Consider the following 22,886-nt stretch of genomic DNA (forward strand, 5'->3'; position numbering starts at 1 on the left):
CCGTTAGAGCTATTAAGCTGGCATAATGTTAGTGGCTAGGAAAAATGTGTTGTCTCTTGTTTGTCTATGAAATATCCAATTTCTATTAGATATTTCGATTTTGTTTTTGTTTTCATTTTTGGCAGCATCCTTGCGTGATGCTTGTATATAGGAACTTATCATATGATGAAGGACAATAGAGAAATAATACAATCATTTTCCTCACCTTCTTCTCTTGTTTTTCATGACCTTTAGGAATTGGGTTTCTTGAAATTATTTTTGTATTTTCTTTTGAAATAGTTTTTCGAAAGGCTCTCACAGAATTAGCTTTGAAAAACTTCTACAAAGTGCTTAATTCAAACCCCTGATGAGTTATGAACCTTTAACATCATGAACAATATTTTGTTAGGCCTGCAAGATTTTGGGAGTTGGCCATTATGCAGTAAAAATCTTATGTGAATTTGAAGCTTAGTAGAAATCAACTGCTACGCTACAGTGTGTCGAGTCTATTATCCATGTCAAGTGGAAACCCTTTCCTCTCGCTTGGGTAACTCTTAATTCGTAGGGGATTGCAAGGTACACCTAGCGGGGTGTGGTGGTCTTATTTGTGATGACACAAGCAAATAACTGCGTGGTTATGCCAGGGCATTGATAAAACCACTGCCTACATCACTATTTTGTGGGGAATTCTCAAAAGGGTTAAAATTAGCTAGGAGTAAAGTTTTTCATGCAATTGAAGTGCAATTTGACTTAGAAGCAGTGATTAATTAGAGATATGGTGATGTTCACGGTAGCATATTACTGGGAGATGAGATTTGTCAAGGAGATTCGTCAAATACTTTCTCTGGATTGGCAAGTTCGTTGTTATCATATTTATAGAGAAGCGAATGGAGGTGTAGGTAGATTTTATGGCCAATCTAGCTTGCAAGATGATGTACCCTCATTTGGCTCTTTACGATCAACTTCTTGCCCTCATTTGTTGGTCGATAATGTTTTATTAGTTTCTACCCCTCGAATAATATCTTTTAAACATCTATATATTACTATCATTATCTTTTAAACATTGCTATCATTATAACTTTGTAAATTATTATTTTTATTAAAAAACATTAATTAACAAAGTTGCCAACAAAATAAATACTAATTAAATTATTATTATATTTTTAATAAAAATTATTTTTTTTCCAATAAAACATTCTAATATTCCTTCTAATAATAATGATACTCCTTGGTCTCATTATAACTATCATATAAGACAAAAATTATCCAAAAATAATTGTTATTTTAACTTTTTTAACATTTTTTTACTTATATATCTTATAATATTAATGATAAACAACAACATATATAAAAGAAATAATAATAATATAAGATTAATTTTATAAAATTATTATTATCTTTCATTTATTTATTATTTTTTTAGTATAGGTAAAATAATCTAATTTAACGATCATCTTGGAACTAAGAAAAGTAATTTTTTTTTATAAACAAGCAATACAATTTTTCAATACTCACATGATTTTTTATTTCCTTTTGCTCAAGAAAAATAGAAAGATAAAAAATCAAATTCGTCCTTAAAATTATGAGACATTGATAAATTAATTTTTGAAAAATAAAAATTTAAATTTAGACCCTAAATGTAAAAAAATATGATAAATTAATCTTATAAATACTTTAATAACAAATTAATCCATAAATTTTTTAATTTAATATCAAGATGACTCTTTAAAAATAATATTTATTGTCAAATTATTTATTAAATATTAAAATTTAATGATAAAATAATTGTGGGTTTGAATTTCTAGTGAACCTTAATTTGCACGCATCCCAAGTTTACCGAACAAACAAACTTGTGAGAAAAAGGATCGAGTTGAACGTGCTGTCCTTGGGAGGGTTTCTAACTAAATCCAAAAACCCTATAATTCGTTACACTTTTTATGTATTCAGGACTAAATTTATATTTTTATATTTTATATATCAAATTATTAATGCAACAGCCTGACCAATTTGGTTATTCACCGTAAAAACACACGCAACAAAAGCATGTGATGATTTAGTGCATCCTTGGTGAGAGAAAAAGCAAGAAAGCTTGAACGTTATAGCGAGGCAAAGGTGGGCCTTTGGGTTTGGCACACATCCAACTTGTCTTGTTGGAGGCCGAGAGAGAGAGAGACAATTGCTGCCAACTCCCATTCAATGCTCCCATCTCTCACAACCGATTACGCGCGCGTTGTTCTTCACGCTTTACTTTTAGTTTAGTTTTACTCTCTCTTTATGCTCTGCTATTCTTATTCATTCACTCTGCTCCCTCACTCCAACTTTCAAAACCCTAATTTCTTCCTCGAAATCTTCTCCTCCCTTCCCCGATTTCATTTCCACTGCTTTTTCCTTCGCTTGGGTAAGTTCTTTCACTTTCCACTGCGATTAATTTCCTGTTGACGAATTCTTACTATTTTGCTCGAGTCTCACACTGGTGATTGTTGAATTTTGTTGCCGTAGTCGCTTCAATTGCGAATTCCGTCACATTCTTTGTGCAGATGGCAGGGGCGGATAATGGTGACGGCAACGGGAGTGAAAGGGAATTAGCGGGAAATAGCGATAACGGTTCTGTGGAAGTTGCAGAGGCTTCTGTTAGTGATAGTGGTTGTGAAGGGAACGACAGCGTTTCTTACGCGAACGTCTTGCGTTCGAGGAACAAGTTTGTTGATGCTCTTGCTATCTACGAGCGCGTGTTGGAGAGTGATGGTGCAAATGTAGAGGCGCTCATTGGAAAAGGAATATGCCTTCAGATGCAGAATAAGGGAAGGCTTGCGTACGAGAGTTTTTCTGAGGCTATCAAGGTGGATCCTCAAAATGCTTGTGCTCTAACGCATTGCGGCATTCTGCATAAGGACGAGGGTCGCCTTGTGGAGGCTGCTGAGGTATGCGTACCACTGTTTCACAGCTCTATGCTGAAATTGTTGCGTAGTTATATTTTTTTTCTTCGATATTATCAACTGTTGGCGGTGTGAATGTGCTGCTTGTTGTAGTAGATTCACTGTGGCGTATAATGCAGCTCTAAGTTTGTAGTTTATGAGAAGAGTCTTATTGTGCCTTGCGTATGTGCTTTTTATGAAGTTCTCATAGTTGTAGTTCGATTGAATGTAAGAGTTATACATTAGCAGGAAGAAATAGTAGTATTTGTTGAACTTGGATATTTATGACAGTTTCTGCTACATAACTGAAAATATTGTTATACGACTTGGCTGTGCTCTTAAATTTCAGTCGCAGTTCAAATTGTTAATAGTAAATTGTATCAAACTGTAATATTCAAAGACATGATGAAAAATAGATTGAACTATATCATATAAATTACGAAATTTCAAATTATCAAACAGAGTGCATAGAATAAGTGAGTGCTGGAGTGAAGCGCTTTTTGCAGAAGAATGAAAGCAGACTAACAGAGAAATTGAATAAGAAAATAGGGAGCATATAGTAGTTTTTATTTAACAATTTGGGCTTATCAGACTTTCAATTTTTAGTGAGAATTGTAATTGGTAAAAGAAAAAAAAAACAGAAAAATTAATGAATTGGTAAATCATTTGATTCACATCAATGACACAGAATTACACTGATTCATCTATGTATCTCATGATTCAAAGTCATCTACTATTCATCATGCGATACATTGATCTTTACCATGCTAGTGTTTTGTAGAAGTTGAAATTTCTGTGGAATTTATCACTGTTAATCAAGTGATTTACTTGGAACAGTCATATCAGAAGGCTTTACAAGTGGATCCTTCATACAAAGCAGCTGCTGAATGCCTTGCCATTGTTTTAACAGATATTGGTACCAACATAAAGCTGGCAGGGAACACTCAGGATGGAATTCAAAAATATTTTGAGGCCCTCAAAGTAGATCCGCACTATGCTGTAATTCTCTTACTCTGAATATTTTGCTTTTATTATTAAACCCATTTAATTTTTTTAGCTTTCTGTTTGCATGATATATGTTTTATTTTATATGGACTCTACAGCCTGCATACTATAATCTTGGTGTGGTCTATTCTGAAATGATGCAATATGACACAGCCCTCAGTTTCTATGAAAAGGCTGCATCAGAGAGGCCAGTCTATGCCGAGGCTTATTGCAATATGGGTGTGATTTTTAAAAATCGCGGTGATTTGGAATCGGCTATTACTTGTTATGAGAGGTACTCTATGTATCTTGAGCTAGGTCTTCTTTTTCTGAACCAAATTTTGCATGTATTTGTTAATTGTTATTTTAATGACTTGACTTCTACTGTTGGGTCTTATGATCAATTGATGTTTTGTGGCAGGTGTTTAACTGTTTCACCTAACTTTGAGATTGCAAAGAATAATATGGCTATAGCATTAACAGATTTGGGAACAAAGGTGACACATCTGAAATTCCACATGATGCTATTTGTTTTTCAAATTGTAATAGCCTTTTTTTTGGATGTCCTCTTTCTTTTTCAACTAAAGGGTAAGATACTTTCATCACCTTGTTTTTGTATAAAACTTGTCTAGGGGCATTTTATTGTTGATATCTCAATGCAGTAGTGATAAACTTCTCATTATGGAGATTGTCAGTTTTTTTAAAAAGATGAATCTGATGCAATGTAAAGTTGTGTGCCTGGTAGGGGTGGAAACAGTGGGTGTGTTGCTTAAAAACTGACACTTTTAACTTGTGTCAGCTTAATTTTAAAGGGGCTTTGAGGAAATGCAAATATTTTCCTTGTTCCTTGGGAATTGAGAAGCAATTTTGGTAAATTTTGAAGTTATGGCTTGAGTTTGAGACCAGTAAGTTACTACCTGCCAATTAATGTTCCTATATTCCCTTGGCACAACAGTAAGTTGCTTCCTTGTAACTTGATCACTGAAACAGCCTCTACACCTGTATACATTGGCCCTTCTAAACCTAACAGTGGTGGGAGTCTTGTGCACTGCATTGCCCTTTTAAGTACACCTATTCATGCTCTGTTTTGTTGTTCTCCTTGTTTCTCATCCTTAATGAGATACCATGACATCTTTGGATCATTTCATTTTCTATCTTATGGAGATAATTATTTTTTGTTCATAGGTTAAATTGGAGGGGGACATCAACCAAGGTGTGACTTTGTATAAGAAAGCTTTGTATTACAACTGGCATTACGCTGATGCTATGTATAATCTTGGGGTTGCTTATGGTGAGATGCTTAAGTTTGATATGGTATGTCTAGGACAAACATGCCTATATTTTACCCACACTTTGCATGCATTTTATTACGATACATCACACGTGCATATTAGTCTGTTCTGATTATATTGGGTGAAATTCAATATACTATTTAGGCCATTGTATTCTATGAACTTGCCTTTCACTTCAATCCCCATTGTGCGGAAGCTTGTAACAATCTCGGAGTTATATATAAAGATCGTGAAAACCTTGATAAAGCTGTAGAGTGCTACCAGGTAACAGTGATGATCATGTCATTTTGTTTCACTATTGCTGGACTGCATAGAGTTATAATCACAATCTATTATTTTGGTTATGCAGCTTGCTTTGTCAATCAAACCTAATTTTTCACAGTCGTTAAATAACCTCGGTGTTGTATACACTGTCCAGGTTAAGTATTGCACAATTCCTGAATTTTGGAGTTGTTAAATATCTTCAGTAAGTGATTATCTTTTCTTCCTTCTCCAGGGTAAAGTGGATGCTGCTGCAAGTATGATTGAGAAAGCTATTATTGCAAATCCAACATATGCAGAGGCATACAATAACCTAGGTCTTTTTATCTCTTCTTTGGTTATTATTTATTTGTTTGTTTGTGGTTTCACTGCACTTAGAAGTTATTGTCTTAGTCAAGGTTGTGCTAGTTTATGAATGGCAACATACCTGCATAATTTTAGACTAGGTTATTCATCTTTGATCAGATGTGGATTGCATGATTAATGTGAGTGTTTTTTTTAGAGAATCAGTTTAATGGTCATTTATCTTCTAATGTAACCTGAAAACATTGTAGCGATATGTTATTATGTTTGGATCCACTTGCAAGGTATGCAACTTTGGTCCCACATTGGAATTATGAGATTCAGTGCCGGATCTACTTGGTGGAGTTTGAGGGCAACTGCCCCCACAAACTTCAAAATTTTCCTCAATATAATATACATGTATAATTACAATGTGCTTATAATTTGAAATCTAGTACAAAAAGTTAATCCATTATATGAATATTGTCCCTCCCCACCCACACCCACAGCATAAAATTTCTGAATCGGTCATTGATGAGATTCTAGTATAGGGTTTATAAGGTCTTGAACTCTCCAACTACAGTGACTAGTTTTGAAAAATGTAACTGTTTATGTTTGTATTCTTTATGTTGATCCATGGAGGATTTTGCAAGTCCTCCTTCCCCAAAAAAAGCTTTCTTTGGTTTTTCTTCATTGTTGTTTCCTTTATATTTAATTACAAAATAATGATTTATTGGTCTGGGATATGGCAGTGAAATTCTGAGCACATCTTTAACCATATGCTTATCATTTCTATTGATGTTATGCAGGAGTTCTTTATAGGGATGCTGGTGATATAGCTCGAGCAATTAATGCTTATGAGCAATGTCTTAAGATTGATCCTGATTCTCGAAATGCTGGCCAGGTGTGGTGCATAATGGATGATTGTTTTGTCATGTTTGTGTTCTGTAAATTGTTTAGATACATGCAATGCGATCATACATTAAATACACAGCACTATAACTTACGGACCTGTCTTCTATTAGGAATTGGTTGATATCTGAACCGGGATTCATGTTAAGCTAGATATATTGTGTTGGTGCCTATTATGTAAGCATATTATGGTCCCTGTGATGTAGAGTGTTTTGGTTATGTTTTCTTGCTTGAGAGTGAGCTTCCAGTTTGGGATCTAAGGTTATAAATTATAGATCTCCATGATCCTTCACCCTTTAGGAATTATTTGCTATGCCTTTGAAGGGCATTGACTATTTCAGGAATCCATGAAAGATGGGTATGGACATCCCTTTAGAATTTAGATTGTAATGATTTTTTGTTTTGCTTAGTAAGTGGCAGCCCTGCGTAGTCTATTAAGATTTATGGCCCATTTGGTTAGGTGGAAACAAAGTAAGGAAGAAAAGTTTGAAATTTGAATTGAAGAGAAGTGGAAGGAAAAATTTTGAATTTTTGTTTCTTATAGAATTCAACTTTTCCTTCCACATTCTTTCCAGCCAAATAGAAGAAAATACACCATGTTTTTTCCCCCTCTCTATTTTCTTTCCTGCCAAGTCCCAACTAAACGCACCAAAATGTCCCATTTTTTTTTTTGATCAGCAAAGATAATATTGTATTTATATAAAATGAAGTACCAGGGGTACTGATATACACATATAAAGTATACCTTACTACTGGTTCCACAGTCAGACAAACATAGTCTAAAGGAGAACCAAAGTAAGTATATAATTGAAATTTACATGTGTTGCTTTGCAAACTGTTCTAGCCTCTACTGATACAAAAACCTTGACTAACACTACTTGACCATTGGTTAAAATGGATTGTGAAATCTTTCTCAAAACCCCTTAGCCAAGTCCAAATGAGGAATGTAGCATCTTCAAACAATTTATTAGCATTGAAAGTTGCATTAGAGAACACTATACTGTTTCAGAGCTTCCTAATAGACCATGTTAAAGCTAACCACCACCAGTGCAATCTCTTGAGCCTTACACCATCAACTTGAACACCTATGTGTTGAAGAAAATGTTGTTGTAGAATTAGAGGAAAAGCTCCTTTTATATGCAGCCATGACATGGTTTCCCACCAAATAGGTTGGATTTTGCTGCAATGGAAGAATAAATGTGATGCACCCTCCTCTGCATTTCTGTAAAAAGGACAAAGCGTATCTGTGAGCTGCACTTGTCTCCTCTGCAGATTTTTTCTGGTAGGCAGTCTGTCTCTAAGTAGCCTCCACGCAAAGACTGCTATTCTGCTCGGAATCTTTAATCTCCACAATTCCACAAAGCACTCCTCTTGATTTCCCGCAGCTGCCTCCTCATCTAACATTTGATATGCGTTACATGTTGAATATTGGCCTGTTGAGTCTGCAGTCCACTCCCGCTCATCAGATCCTTGTTGCTGAATGACCTTACCTTCAACCTCTCTTAGAAAATTGACAGCCAAGTCAATTTCACTGTCAAACAGTGGCCTTCTCCAGGTGAAATTCCACTCCCATCCTATGTTCTTATGACTTCCCATCTGTCGAACAAGCTAATGCTGCTGTGATGATATCAGGTAAAGTCTAGGATATTTTCCTGCCAATGTATCCTCCCCACCTAACCACCTATCCTCCCAGAATTTGATTTTATCTCCACTTCGAACCCTCCATTTCATCCCATTTTGGATAAGCTGCCCCTGGTGTGAATGAAGGAGAACCTTTTTTAGATCTCTCCACCAAATTGATTCATGGGCTACTGAAGTTGCATCTATCAAACCCCTCTATCCACCATATTTGGATTCTAATACCCTTGCCCATAGTTCTCCTTGGTTTTGCATGAGATTCCACTTCCATTTGTCGAGCAATGCAAGGTTAAAATTGCTGATGTCCTTGATGCCCAGGCCTCCCTTTTCTTTTGGTAAGCACACTACGTCCCAACTGATCCATGGAATCTTATTTTGGTCAGCTGCTCCTCCCCACAGGAATCGACGTTGTGTTCTCACCAGCCTATCCACCACTGCTTTAGGTACCCTGAAAAAAGAAAAGAAGTAGATAGGAATCGATGTTAGCACTGATTGCATTAGTATCACTCTCCCCCTGAAGGATATGTGTCTCTGTTTCCACTTTGCTAACTTTTGCTCACATCTTTGAATAATGGAATCCCACGTGTGTCGTCGCCTTGGGTTGACCCCTATAGGTATACCCAGGTAAACAAGAGGAAAAGTCAGCAATCCACAATTCAAATATTTGGCTGCCTGTTGCTTCCATTGATCTGTTTCACCAAAAGCTCCAAAGCAGCTCTTTGCAAAATTTATTTTTAGGCCTAACACAAGTTCAAACGTCCTCAGAATAGTTTTAATTGCTTTAACGTTCTCCATAGTTGCCTCCCCAAAGAAGATTGTGTCATCTGCGTACTGTAGGATACTAATATCCACAGTGTTGGAGCCTACTTGGAAGCCCTTATACAAATTTTCCTCCTTAGCTCTCCTCAACAGCCCATTCAAAGCTTCAGCTACCACATTAAATAGGAAGGGTGCTAGTGGATCCCTTGCCTCAGACCCCTTTTAGGGAAGAATTCAGTTGTGGGGCTGCCATTGACCAAAACCGAAATAGACGCAGATTTGAGACACCCCGCAATCCATTTGACCCATTTGGAGTTGAATCCTGTTCTTTCCAGCATATACAACAAAAAATCCCAAGACACAGAGTCGTAAGCCTTCTCATAGTCTACTTTGAACACAAGACAAGGTTTACTACTTCTTTTGGCCTTTTCAATCACCTCATTTGCAATGAGGGCACTATGTAGTAGATGTCTTCCCTCAATAAATGCAGATTGGGTCTCATCTACAATAAAGGACATCACTTTCTTCATTCTTTTAGCCAGCAACTTAGAGACAATCTTGTACATACAACCTATTAGTGAGATAGGTCTGTAGTCATTCAAGAATTGAGGGTCAGCCACCTTGGGAATTAAAGCTATGAAGGATGCATTGCAGCCCCTTGGGAAGACTCCATTGACATGAAATTCATCTAGAAAACGAAGAACATCAGGTTTAATTAGTTGCCAGAACTGCTTGATAAATTTGAAATTCATTCCTTCAGGGCTTGGACTTTTATCACTCCCACAATCTCATATAGCTTGTTTTACTTCCTCCTCTTGAAAGCGAGCTATCAGCATGTCATTATGTTGCTGACTGATTGACTGAAAGCAGATTCCATCCAGCCTAGGTCGGTGTTCATCTGCTTCTTGAAATCTTTGTGAGAAGAATGATCTAACTTCCTCCTTCACCTTATATGGGTCATCAATCCAAGTTCCATCAATCATGGCTCCCTTTAGAGAGTTGTGCCTTCGATTAGCATTCATCATCAAGTGGAAGTAACGTGAATTGCAATCTCCTTGCTTGACCCATCTTGATCTTGCCTTCTGTCTCAATAGCGGTTCATGAGCTTGTGCAGCCACCCATAGAGCTTCTTGTAATTGTCTCCTTTTCATCTCCTCTTGATTAGATAATTGTCTTTGAATTGAATCCTCCTCCACTTTGTTTAATTCATCTTCAATCTTCTTGACCTTCTTGTAGGTATCTCCATAGCTCTCCTTATTCCAAAATTTCAGCCTTTGTTTGAGTCTCTTTATTTTTTCTTTGAGAACATACCCTCCCCAACCCGATTGCTGATTAGAGGACCAGCAATTGTGCACAGTTTCTTTGAAAGATTTGTCTGATAACCAGCAGTCTAGAATCTTAAAAGGTTTAGGACCCCAGTCTACGGATATAGACCTAAGCAATATTGGACAATGGTCTGAAAAATTCCTGGGTAAATTGATTTGAGTGCTTGCAGGCCATTTGTCCAGCCATTCAGGGGAGAGCAGGAACCTGTCAAGCTTACTCCTGGAGGTCCCATTTAGTCTGACCCAGATGAATTTCCTTCCCAGCCATGGTGCCTCAACAACCTTCAAATCATCTATCCAATCATTGAACTCTTTGATGCTGTTATTCCCTGGGTCCCTTTGACTTGTGCCAAATCTTTCAGCTGGTTCCCTTATGCTGTTAAAGTCACCGCAAATACACCAAAGATCCCCAGATAGTGAGTGTTTCTGCTGCCTTATATGCTCCCACAATGACCTCTTATTTTGAATTTCACTTGGGGAATATATAGTAATTATGTTGACTTGCTGTGCCTCCCTAATCCATTCTCCTGTAAGTAGAATAAAACCATTGCCGATGACTTTCCTTTGTAGCTTGAATGTCCTTTCACTCCACTAACACAAGATGCCTCCTGCTTTGTTGTTAGCAGGTTGCAACTCCCAACAAACCTCAGCTTCCCCCCATATTGATTGACACATAACTTTATCAATCGATGCTTTCTTTGTCTCCTGCAGACATACCATGTCTACATTCTCCTTCTTGATCAATCTTCGAATAGCTGTCCATTTTACTCCCCTCCCTAAACCCCTGACATTGTATGATGTAATATTCATGGGCATCTGCTAGTGTCTCCCAATCTCTCTGCTTCCTTCTTGTCTCTTTTCTCCATTTCCTTTAATTTTTCAATGATTATGTGTTGTGCATCTCCTCCTGTAGCACCCAATTGCTTAGCCATATTCCAGATGTTGATAACCTCCTGCGTCTGCTGTGATTCCAACATTTCTTCTTGGCCTCATTGTGTGGTGCTGGTTCTAGATTCGGGGCAGTGTTAGTGTTGATAGCAGGCCCATGATGAGTCAAATCCTCTATTTGAAGAGGATGCAAGTTGGCCATTCTTGCTTCTGTGTCTTTCTCTGAAGTATACGAAGGATGGCCCATATTTAATTTCTTTTGATACCTCCTTTGTCTCGAGTATACCTGCCAACCACTTTCAGATCCACCGTTGCTATTTTGTGGAGTAAGGCCCAAAAACTGTGTGGCCTGTGTAGGGGTGTAACTAGAAAACCCCACCTTTTTATTGGGCCCACCTTCCTCCACGTGAATGCTATCCCCCTCCTTACTTGAGTCTTTTTTTTGTTCTGCCACCTAGGTCTCCTGCCTATTGCAACTTTCAACTCCAGCATTTTCACTTCCGAGACGCAAGGTCTGTGTGATTGCCACCTCGCATGTTGCTTTCACGTCACAACTTTCTTTTCCCGATGCCGTCCGTGACTCTACCGCCCCAGTGCTTCTCCTATTTCAGTTTTTCCTTTCTCATGTCTTTGGTTTTCCTTGGCTTCACGGTTTGCGATCCTGTCACGCTGATACCCTCCTTGTTTGGATGTTTTGTCAGGAAGGTAGGTGACCGTTGCCTCATGCCCTACCAGCCTCATCTGATCAGCTGACGTGACCTGTGAAGGGCTGCGTAGGATCTGCGGGTTAATAGCGTTACCCAGTGGGTGGTTGCGCTCCCTTGTCCACTGGATAATAGGCTCACTCCAAGGTCGACCTCGCCGGTGGTGCGCGAGTCGGTGGTCCTGCGTGGCTCAGCTGCCTTTGCCGGTGCCGTTGGGTCTTGCGTGTTGCCTACCTTCTCCAGAGAACTTGTCGATCTCGGAGTAAGGTTCCTGAGGTGGCTGTCGTCGGAGTCTATTTCCTCCGACGATCTACTGAAACTGCCGCTACCTCTTCGGTAGTGATTATCGCCGCTGCCACACTCCTCCACTACAAACACTTGAAAACACTCGGACGTCAACTGTGTGCTTTATTGTCGGGCTCCATGGGGTCTTAACGAGCTCCCGAGCTCTGTCCAGCCTGCGTTTGTCCTCCGTGTCGTCATCCATGTCTACCGTTTCCCCCAACCCTACCAATATCTTCTGAATATGTCTCATATTCCATTTTTTATATGCTTTTAATATTTTTTCTACTGGAATTATGCTTCTAATTTTTTAAATTTTGACAGAGGATTTTAGGATTTTAAAGCAGGACATTATATATACTGATACTGCCGAAGCCAATTTTGCCGTCCAATTATTGAACTTAGAAAAGGATGCCTCTTTTGTTTGTTCCATAATTGTCTTTGATCTATTCGTTGATGATGGGAGCCTGCACTCTATAGAGTAGGGAATATCCTTGAACTATATGACAAAGGGTAGTTCAGCAGCTTCAGCTGGTTGTTATTGTTAGTGGTATTGAGAATAAGAGTAGCATTTTTGTTTTTGTTCAAACTTAAATAACTTGCTCATAATTTGAATGTTTATTTGTCATATTCACATCAGTTCTGATACAATGGGTGGTGGATGAATGGATTTTGTCCTTTGCAAAAATTATCTCACTTTTGATCGTTGGAGCTTTTTCTTTCCCTCCGTATTTGATGTCTCATTTAATGCACTGTAATATGCAGAATCGCTTGCTTGCAATGAATTACATAGAGGAAGGACATGATGACACACTTTTTGAGGTTCACAGGTTGCAGCTTTCTCTAATGAACTTCTTTTATACTTAAATTTTGATCATTGGTAGTGTTTAATAAACTTCATCGATTTTTCATAAATGTTTAATGACATATGTAACTTCCTCAGGTGATGAAAAAAATTACCATAAGTCATTATCTGATGTATGCATAGTTTGTACCAATTATTAGCAGTGGTCCAGTACTTATAATTATGATGGAAGCATGAGTGAGTATTGAGTAATGAGTAAAATCCTTTTGTGGATAGATTCTATTAGGAAATAAAAGCAATAATATAGAGTCAGACCTTGATTAAGTTTTGAAGACAAAAAAAATTGTTTTAAATATAGGGATCAATTATATGTCATGCGTTGTTAAGATGGAATATTTTCTGGTTATCAACTTCTAAGCTCAAAAATACTTTGTTAGCATAATTTTGAAGAAAATGTTTTTTTGTGTTTTCTAAAGTTGAATGCAATGTATGGGACATTTCTTGAGATCCCTTGGACTAGTCAATGTGCGGTGAACTGTATCATGTCTATTTACACAGAAGGAAGCTACTAGTATGATAAGAAGAGTAGCAGGATGAGTAAGAGTTCTGAATAGTAGTTTGCTATTTTAAGTAGAATATAAACCTTAGTTAATATTTAATAGTATATGCTGCTTTATGTTGAATTTGGGAGTAACGGTTCCTGTGTGATTGATTTATTTGTGGTATGGATTGAATGAAGGATAATTTCATTTACCAATTCATAATTTGTAACATTTACAGTTCCTGTGTAGAAATTTACTTTATGTGCAAAAATAGGATATGTAACTTGGAAACTATAAACAAACAAATGTTTCCATGCAGGGACTGGGGTAGGCGATTCATGAGACTATATTCACAGTACACATCATGGGACAACTCAAAAGATCCTGAACGGCCCCTAGTGATAGGCTATGTATCTCCTGATTATTTTACTCATTCTGTGTCATATTTCATAGAAGCGCCTCTTGTCTATCATGACTACTCCAATTTCAAAGTGATTGTTTATTCAGCAGTTGTCAAGGTATCAATTGTGGACTCACATGTGCAAATTGCAATATAAACTATATTAATGCATTTGGTCAATTTTCAAAGCTTCTGCCCTGCATGTGATTGTTGCTCTATGCTATTGAGTATTGACAATGTATTTTCTCATGTTTTCTTAAAATTCACACATTAATTCAGCTCTATTCCCAGCTAAAAACTTTAAAAAGTTATAAGTATTCGGTCATAATTGGTTTAAGGTTTCATTCTCTGTTCTGGTTTCTTTTTTCAATCCTAATTGATTTGTAAGGTTATACAGTGTGCTAAAATATTCTGAATTTTAACTAAGCAAAGATTTGTCATGCAACAAGTGTATGATATATTGCCTGCTTGCAAAACAAAATTTAAAATGGAAGCTTGAAACTTAATTTTGGATATTTCACAGAGAAAAAGCCTCCCATTCTGGTTCCTTTTTTTCAATCATAATTGATTTGTTAGTTTATACAGTGTTAAAATATTCAGAATTTAACCGAGCAAATATTTGTTAAGCAACTAAAGTTTCATCATGCTTTGTTGATATTGATTATCCTATCTTTTAAGTATGACTTAGCAGTTTTATTTTGAGGAAACAAGAAAGGATTCTTTTGAATCAGCTGTTTCAACAATTTTACCAAACAGCCAATTATCTAGAAACACTTAAATTAGCTCAGCACTAGTGGCTAGCTGGGTTAACATTCCGACTTTGGTTACATTATCATAATTTACACGTTTATAGATTTTGAATAGCTTACATTTCGTTATTGTTAACATTCTTTATTTCCTCCTCTTTTCTTCATTTATTGAATTCTTGCATATAATTTGGAATTGATTTTCATGTGATATTGCAGGCAGATTCAAAAACCATTAGATTTAGAGAGAAAGTTGTAAATAAGGGTGGTATCTGGAAAGATATTTATGGAATTGATGAAAAGATGGTTGCCAACATGGTTAGAGAAGATCAAGTTGATATTTTGGTAGAACTTACTGGACATACTGCAAACAATAAATTGGGAATGATGGCATGCCGACCTGCACCAATTCAGGTGTGTTACTGTTAAGTTTATACTTCAGCATATTTATATATAGATGTGATCTCTTTGATTTTGAGCTTATAACTCTTATCTTATCCTTAGCTACTTTATTCTTTTATCCATGTTTTCCTTCCAACCTCTGTTTAGTAGGATGTTTGTTTTGTGAAGCTGAAATTTTGGAAGCTGCAGCATGATTGTTAACTTGTCATTTTCTCCCATGTTGTGAATTATTATGAATTTTTTTTCCAAATTGAATGGTTAAGACTTAAGAAGTGTTTTAGTTCATCCTAGCTAGTAGCAACCAGTCAGTTTATTTTCCCTGGACATGTTAATATTTAACTTATCGATGAGCTGGAAGGCGAGAATCCTGAAGATGTTCTTACATACATACATTCTTACGTACACATGCACACATCAAGTAAATTAACTTTGAACCTTTACTAACTACTAAGTATATATGCCTTTCATCTTTGCTTTTTGTTTCAATGCTACATATAGTGATCTCAATGTATGTATGAAGTACGAAAGTTTTAGTTATCAAGCTGGTGATATGAAGTGGTATATGCATCATACCTAACAACATTCATTATCATTTTATGCTTTATGTATTTATTTTATCTTTGAAAAATTGTGACTTGTGTTGCTTGGCAAGCAGGTGACTTGGATTGGTTATCCCAATACAACAGGATTGCCTACAATTGATTATAGAATCACTGATTCACTGGCAGACCCTCCTGAAACAAAGCAGAAGTAGATCTCTTCAAGAACTTCTGTACTTTCTTGTCATTGACCTATACTAGAACACTTTATATAATTCTTATTGTAGGTTATTTTCTTATGGTACCTGTCTTAAATTACAGGCATGTTGAGGAGTTAGTTAGGTTGCCAGAATGCTTCCTTTGTTACACCCCTTCCCTGGAGGCTGGTCCTGTTTGTCCAACTCCTGCTCTTTCCAATGGTTTTGTCACATTTGGTAGTTTCAACAATCTTGCCAAGGTATCAATTATGTCGAACATGTTAAGTGTTTCTTTTGTTTACCAAGAACAAATTAGTCATGTATCCCCTGATGTGTGTACTTCTATTTCTTCAGATTACACCCAAGGTATTGCAGGTTTGGGTGAGGATACTGTGTGCAATTCCGAATTCCCGCCTTGTGGTAAAATGTAAACCTTTTTGCAGTGACAGTGTGCGACAGATATTCCTTTCAACACTAGAGCAGTTAGGTTTAGAACCACTACGTGTTGATCTTCTGCCCCTTATTCTTCTTAACCATGATCATATGCAAGCCTATTCTCTGATGGACATCAGGTAATATCTCTTTATTGTATTCCTTGAATTTTTAATGATCCTTCTTAAACTCGGATTTTCTTTGGTGTGCATATTTTATGTGTTGATTGCATGTCTTGTTTTTTATTAATAGCACTTCCATTTATCTATGTATGTCATGTTATATGGGCTGTGGCTATGCCATACTGGAACTGCATCATATTACAATGTTATCAGTTGGTTACTTGGTCGTTCTTCTAGCCTATTCAAATTGCAATAATATAAGCTGTTTAATATGTTAGAAATATATCTTTTTATTTATTTTGTTGCATATTAAACAGATAATTGAGAAAACTACTTTCATTTTGATTTAGCTTATGCTTCTTTCTTCTTTTTTTTATCATAGGTTTCATGCGTGCAGTGGGTTTAATCTTCATGATCAAGTTTCTAATTTTTGTATTTTTAGAAAAATGGATGCCAATGCTACATATATCTCTGAAATCCAATAAAAGGATGCTATGCACTTTGTGTGGTCTCACAATGCCCAGTGTAAACTCTTATGCCTTGTTTCATGTAGTTTGGATACATTTCCATATGCTGGAACAACAACAACATGTGAATCTTTATATATGGGAGTTCCATGTGTCACTATGGCTGGATCAGTACATGCGCACAATGTTGGTGTTAGTCTTCTTAGCAAAGTTGGTAAGAAACTCTTCATAATATTGTTTATTGTCAATTTATGCATATTCTTCTACGTCTTCAGAATTTTGTACTATAATCATTCTATTTCATCTGTGCAATGCCAATTACTGAATGCAGATTTGTTGGATTATGAGTTTATTTTGATTTCTTTCTGTTTTGATCAACTAGAGAATAGGGACCAGATTGGACAACAAGTCCAAGAGTACTCCTTTTGGCAGGGTACTGTCCTAATAAAATTGAAGTACTACTCCTCTAAGACGGAGAGCTTTGACTCAAATAGCAATTACTTTTTTAATAGGAAATCAATATTATTCAATAGCCAAAAACCAGTCAAGGTATGGGTCTATACGTAGACCAACAAAATCTAAAAAGAAAAAGAAGATCAAATCCAATAAAATCTATCCAAAAAATCTAAAAGATAAAGAAAAGAAAAATCCCCAAGATAAATTTCTTAACTATTGAGGTTGTGTTTAGCCTAACTTTTTCGTAAAACTTAAAAGCTATTTTAAAGTTAAAGCTCAAAATAAGAGCTTTAAAAGTAAAGTAGAAGCTATTTGACAGTTTTCATTTCTTTTAGCTTAAAAGAGTTGACCTGAAAAAGTGCAGGAAGAGAGGGGAGAGTGGAGCAAGGAGAGAGAGAGAGGAGATTAAGAGAAACCAACTTTTTTTCTAAAAGTTCCTTCACTCAGCTTTTCTTAAAAGTCTACTTTTCCCCTTTTTCTTTTATAAAAATTATGTTTTGTAAGTTTTTAAGAAAATGTGTTTGGCCTAAGTTTTCCTTTTAAGGAGAATAGAAACCCCAAAAAAACATTTGATCTAACACTACTTGAAGACAAAACAATCCTAAATAAAAAATTCTAATTTTGAATTCTGAATCCCTAAATAGTGCATTTGGTTTCACGTTGGATTCTTCAAAATCACATTGAAATATCAGTTAATCTGATTTCAGGTAAATTGTCACATGTTTGGTTCCATGTTGAAAATTTTATTTTGGGTTCAAAATTGATTTTGAGTTGAAACAACTTTAGGTAGTTTTATTTTTTTGCTGACTACTTTAGGTAGCTTTTGCATTAGATAAAAAAAATTATACTAAGTTTTACTACTAGTTTTTATAGTAAAAATATCTAAATATAAATCATATTACTTCAAAATCAATTTTGCTAACTCTCAACCAAACACAAAATATTCTTATGTAGATATTTTTTTCTTCTGTTGATCAGCACGTGATTGTTTTTCCTCATGTTTTTATTGGGAGAGTATTGGATATGTAGTCAGTCTGCTAAATACTTTGTACTTTGTAAAGCTTCATTTTCTTTTGCATTTTTTGCTTCACCAGCAAAACTGTTAAATATTTCACTTATTATAATCCAGGACTGGAGCATTTGATTGCCAGAAATGAAGATGAATATGTTGAATTGGCTCAGCAGTTGGCCTCTGACATTTCCGCACTACAAAATTTGAGAATGAGTCTGCGAAATCTCATGTCCAAGTCCCCTCTCTGTGATGGTGCCAAATTTATCCTAGGTCTAGAGTCAACATACAGAAATATGTGGCACAGGTATTGTAGAGGAGATGTTCCATCTTTGAAACGCATGGAATTGTTGCAAGTTGCTACCGGTGACCTGTCAAATAAGAATTCTGAGCCAACAAGGATTGCAAACTCAAGGGAGGACAGTCCTGGATCTGTCAAGGCCAATGGATTTAAAACAAGGCCCGTGTCAAAGCTTAACATACACAGTTGCGAAGAAAACGACGGGTCATCAAATCACAGTAGTAAACAAGGAAAGACGAGTTAAAGTTGGATTCCATCTGAGAATCCTTTTGTAGCGATTCAAGGATGTTGAACTTCATTACAATAGTTGTACTATTAGGTTGCATGGTATATACTGTAGTTGCTGCTGGAAGAAGCTGGAAAGCAACCACAGCACCACACAAAGTTAACATGAATAGAGTAACATTGGGGGCGGGGGGCTATAGGCAGTTAAGTTATAAAGCCCCCTACGGTGCAGTGGATATTCCAAGACCAAGAGGTGAAGCTACCTTGAGCTGCAGTCTGTTACATTTTCTTTTGGTAGCCGTGGCCTGTTGCATATTTCCCCCCTCGATTATAATGATTGTGTATAGCTTGTGCAATTTGTTTGTTCTTACTCCTTTTCAACATTGCATTTTTATCGGCTCAATGTGCTATGTCTCCACATGAAGAGCAGAAATGGATATATATAAGATTGCCGGGTTAAAATGTACCCAAAAACAAGTCTGCGGGGGTTGGTTAAAACAAAACCCTGATAAAGTTCTAATTTTACGAGGTGCAATATGTATGAGATTTTAATCAATGTAAGATTAACTGAAAATAGTACTAGTCAAACCATTAATATGAATAACGTTGTACTTAATGTCTTTGAAATATTAAAAAAATGATATTTTCTTTATTTAGTAAGAGGAAAAAGAATGAAGTTTTAGAATTATATTATGACGTGTTTAGAAATTTGTAATTCAATAACCGGTCCTGTTATATTGACATGGGATTGGCATTTTAAATTTTATGACATGTTTGATGAATTAAATTAAATGTTTGCGATGTTTTGGATGAAGTATTTTAAGGGAAAGTGACTTTGAAGGAGATTTAACAAAATTTGAACTAAATTGTTTGGATAATTTTTTTTGTTGAACTTTTTTGGATATTTTATGAAATAAAATTTAAGAATTTAGAATTAAAAAATAATTAACTAAAACTAATAAAGTCTAATTTCTAAATTCGATCTAAAAAGTCAAGCATTTCAGAATTATTTTTACAATTCCTCTTCTCTCAGATTTTATAAATAAAGAAAATTTAATTGTTTTATTCAAATACAATTTTTTTAGCAATGAAGGAACTTATTTATTTATTAGAACAAAAAAAAAATTAAAATGGAGAAATTTGATTACTTTATCCAAACAGGAACTTGAGATTTCAATTGAAACAATTAAAATTCTTAAAACGTTAAATTTTTTAGATTCTCAAATATTACACAAATAAATTTTCTTATATTGACAAATTAAAAAAGAATAATTTTGTAAGGTCAAAAAGATACATTTAAGTCTAAACTCACATTCGAGAACCACTTCTCTACGTTGTGTTCATGAATAAAATTGCACCAGGGCTATCCACATAAAGTTCAAGTTTCTTGCTCTGTAATAAATAGTCTCAACACTGCAGGTCAAAAAAATAGTCCTGAAAAAAAGTACATTGTCTTCCCCGTATTAGTGATTAGTACATAAAAATACAATTGACAGTTCTGAAGATTCATCAATGAGTCTTAACATTTCCCGTCATGGCAATGTCATGCGATTCATTTCAATCCTTGACTGAAGTACGTAGTATCTTCACGTTATGGATGGGCCTGAATAAATAGAAAATGAAAAAAAAAATGCTTGAATAATTTTCTCTATAAAATTTCATAAAGTAAGATCATAGAAAATCCTTGCTTTAACTTAACATGTTGAACAAAGGATCATAAAATCCGCGTTTCATGGAAGCCCCAATATAACAAAACATACTACATTAGACACTCATTGGCCATAAAATTCCCAGTAATCAAGTATTGACTATGCATGAGGACAAAGCTATACCCCAGGAAAATAAAAATTGTCAATCGTATCAATCTCCAGGATATCTAGCAAAATACCTAACCCAATATCAGCATGTTTAAGATACCAATGTGCTAACTTGTTTATTGATTTGGTGCTAACTTCAGTCTGTCATCATTTGTCTATGAAATTGCAGGCAGGATTGTTGGTTTATGTATAATATATATATATAAAATGGTTTATCTTGAAAGATATTTAACATACCTATCGTTGTTATCTGTTTGGATGCTGCCAAGTCTTTTCATAATTTCCATCCCCCTACACACTCTTCCAAATATCGTGTGTTTTCCTGGTCGAAAAAGAAACAGGAATTGAGTATATTGGACATTCCAGACAATTCATGAAATAAATTAGAATAATTAACCATAAGCTAAACAACCTAACTAAATCAGTTAACCATTCTGACGCCAAGGTTATGGCTAAAAATTTACTTGAGTCAACTCTAGTAATGAATAAAAATATTAATCAGTAGAACTTTAGGCTTATATTTATCTTAAATGCAGAGATTATATTAGAGAATTCACAAACAACTTTTAAAAGAGAAAATAAGAGTCCCATATGTTTTATGTCTTCTTATCGATTTAGTCAAGGAAACTAATGCAAGAGAGAATAGAAGATGCGGTTGGATGAGGAAATGAGCTAGCTATATGCTTGCAAGCTTGCAGCTGTATTCTCCCAGAAAAGTATAAATAGAAGAAACATAAACAAGAAGCTTTCTTGTTTTGGCTGGCCATTTTGACATATCCGTGCATAGTTACATAGCAGAAAAACCAGGGAGACTAGTATTGCTAATAGTCTATATTGAGACGGGTCCATGTGGTTTTATATAACTGTGTTAATTGCAAATAGCCAATGCCTATCAGTATCATCACATCCTCCAGTGCCCTCAGACTTCATTGTATAATAGTAAAGCAGCCATACTGACAGAATAATTTGCATAATATGGTTGTGATTATGGGGATCAATCTCTGAGACGAAAGTCAAAAGGAGGAGGGGGGGACACTGGGATAGATGCAATTTAGAATCCAATTTTCTTTTTATATCTTTCCAATGAGAAAGAGATGATATTTCATCACTCTGAGTATCAATGTATGACAGTTTGTGAACAATGTGGACGCAACTATGTTCACAAATTGTCCTTTAACAAAGAGCTATTCATGGCACAGTTCATGCTTAATTTTCAATTTACTAGATTGAAAAAAAGAATAGCCTTTGAAGCTCAAAATCCTCCAAATTATAAACATCCACAAGCACAAGTAATTAAATTTAGACGCTTATTATCTCCAAATTCTAAACAGAAAGAAGGAGAATATTACCATCGAGAGAGGGGCATGGAGCCAGAGTAATAAAGAACTGACTACCATTGGTGTTTGGGCCAGCATTTGCCATGGATAAGATTCCAGCTCCAGTGTGCTTCAACTCTCGTTTAATCTCATCTTCAAACTTTGCACTGCCATAAAAGTAAACAAATAAGCATGAACAATAGCAAAGCTAAAAATCATCATTCATCACTAATCAAAAGGTTAAGCAGGATACCCATATATGGATTCTCCTCCTCTTCCTGTTCCAGTGGGATCCCCACCTTGTACTATGAAGTCCTACTCAACAAACCACATAAACCCATGTAAGAATAATCATCCAAACAGAAGGTTGGCACCCATATAGACATCATGGAGAAATCAAACCTTAATGATCCTATGGAATTTAACGTTGTCGTAGTAACCTCGGCGAGACAGTTCAATGAAGTTCCTACAAGTCCTCGGCGCATGCTTGTAGTACAGCTAAACCCAAAATATTACATTACATTACAATAACACCCTTTAATTGTGTTTTTTTTTTTTAAAAAAAAAAAACTTAAAACCCTAGACTAAGAACTTTGATAGAGTGAGAAAATTGGAAAAAGCAAAAGCACCTCAAAGGTGAAAGAACCCATGGAAGTTTCCAGAGTCACCTCCGGAGCACCACCTTCTGCGGCGCTTGCCCACATTTTGATTTTGCTCACACACCAGACACTCCTTCCCTGTCTCTCGTATCGTATATATGAACAAAACAATAAACCGTTCAATTGGGCCTGGCCGGGCCGGGCCTTACACATGGGCTTGGACATATAAAATTGAAAATCCTCTACATTACAAGTTTTCCTTTTCCCTCTCATTTGAATTTTGGGAATGT

The 22,886-nt window shown here is 35.8% G+C and overlaps 2 protein-coding genes across 4 annotated transcripts; one reads left to right on the plus strand and one right to left on the minus strand.

Moving 5' to 3' along the window:
- The first annotated feature begins 2,020 nt into the window (after nucleotides 1-2,020).
- LOC114399678 (probable UDP-N-acetylglucosamine--peptide N-acetylglucosaminyltransferase SPINDLY) lies at nucleotides 2,021-19,484 on the plus strand. 3 transcript variants are annotated; one of them, XM_028361888.1, is made up of 18 exons: nucleotides 2,026-2,377; nucleotides 2,479-2,900; nucleotides 3,732-3,893; nucleotides 3,998-4,173; nucleotides 4,300-4,375; nucleotides 5,064-5,192; nucleotides 5,315-5,434; nucleotides 5,520-5,588; nucleotides 5,667-5,748; nucleotides 6,523-6,617; nucleotides 12,987-13,051; nucleotides 13,888-14,086; nucleotides 14,934-15,128; nucleotides 15,772-15,866; nucleotides 15,977-16,112; nucleotides 16,207-16,424; nucleotides 16,960-17,087; nucleotides 18,459-19,484. In XM_028361888.1, the coding sequence occupies exons 1-18, from the start codon at nucleotides 2,254-2,256 to the stop codon at nucleotides 18,881-18,883; spliced, it is 2,916 nt and encodes a 971-aa protein (XP_028217689.1). In that variant the 5' UTR covers nucleotides 2,026-2,253; the 3' UTR covers nucleotides 18,884-19,484. The 3 variants fall into 3 exon arrangements, with proteins under 3 accessions (XP_028217691.1, XP_028217689.1, XP_028217690.1); XM_028361889.1 differs by having other exon boundaries at nucleotides 2,252-2,377; nucleotides 2,517-2,900; XM_028361890.1 differs by lacking the exons at nucleotides 16,960-17,087; nucleotides 18,459-19,484 and adding an exon at nucleotides 16,789-16,951 and having other exon boundaries at nucleotides 2,021-2,377.
- A 675-nt stretch (nucleotides 19,485-20,159) lies between these two features.
- Nucleotides 20,160-22,761, minus strand: LOC114399154 (peptidyl-prolyl cis-trans isomerase CYP18-2-like). The gene is made up of 6 exons (XM_028361279.1): nucleotides 22,627-22,761; nucleotides 22,400-22,495; nucleotides 22,251-22,312; nucleotides 22,031-22,164; nucleotides 20,919-21,003; nucleotides 20,160-20,467 (listed from the first exon to the last, which is right to left on the minus strand). The coding sequence occupies exons 1-6, from the start codon at nucleotides 22,699-22,701 to the stop codon at nucleotides 20,422-20,424; spliced, it is 498 nt and encodes a 165-aa protein (XP_028217080.1). The 5' UTR covers nucleotides 22,702-22,761; the 3' UTR covers nucleotides 20,160-20,421.
- Between the last annotated feature and the right edge of the window lie 125 nt (nucleotides 22,762-22,886).

This window comes from Glycine soja, chromosome 19, assembly GCF_004193775.1.
Source record: "Glycine soja cultivar W05 chromosome 19, ASM419377v2, whole genome shotgun sequence".
NCBI lineage: Eukaryota > Viridiplantae > Streptophyta > Magnoliopsida > Fabales > Fabaceae > Glycine > Glycine soja.

What these genes read in the sequence shown, in the direction of transcription:
- LOC114399678 (XM_028361888.1), top strand. Translation starts at nt 2,254, where the DNA reads ATGCTCTGCTATTCTTATTCATTCACTCTGCTCCCTCACTCCAACTTT. An exon ending in GCTATTACTTGTTATGAGAG is followed by an intron (nt 4,174 to 4,299) that starts GTACTCTATGTA and finishes GTTTTGTGGCAG; the next exon opens with GTGTTTAACTGTTTCACCTA. An exon ending in ACACTTTTTGAGGTTCACAG is followed by an intron (nt 13,052 to 13,887) that starts GTTGCAGCTTTC and finishes GTTTCCATGCAG; the next exon opens with GGACTGGGGTAGGCGATTCA.
- LOC114399154 (XM_028361279.1), bottom strand. Translation starts at nt 22,701, where the DNA reads ATGTGGGCAAGCGCCGCAGAAGGTGGTGCTCCGGAGGTGACTCTGGAA. An exon ending in TGGGTTCTTTCACCTTTGAG is followed by an intron (nt 22,496 to 22,626) that starts GTGCTTTTGCTT and finishes TTTTGGGTTTAG; the next exon opens with CTGTACTACAAGCATGCGCC. An exon ending in CAAACAGATAACAACGATAG is followed by an intron (nt 20,468 to 20,918) that starts GTATGTTAAATA and finishes CTATTTATTCAG; the next exon opens with GCCCATCCATAACGTGAAGA.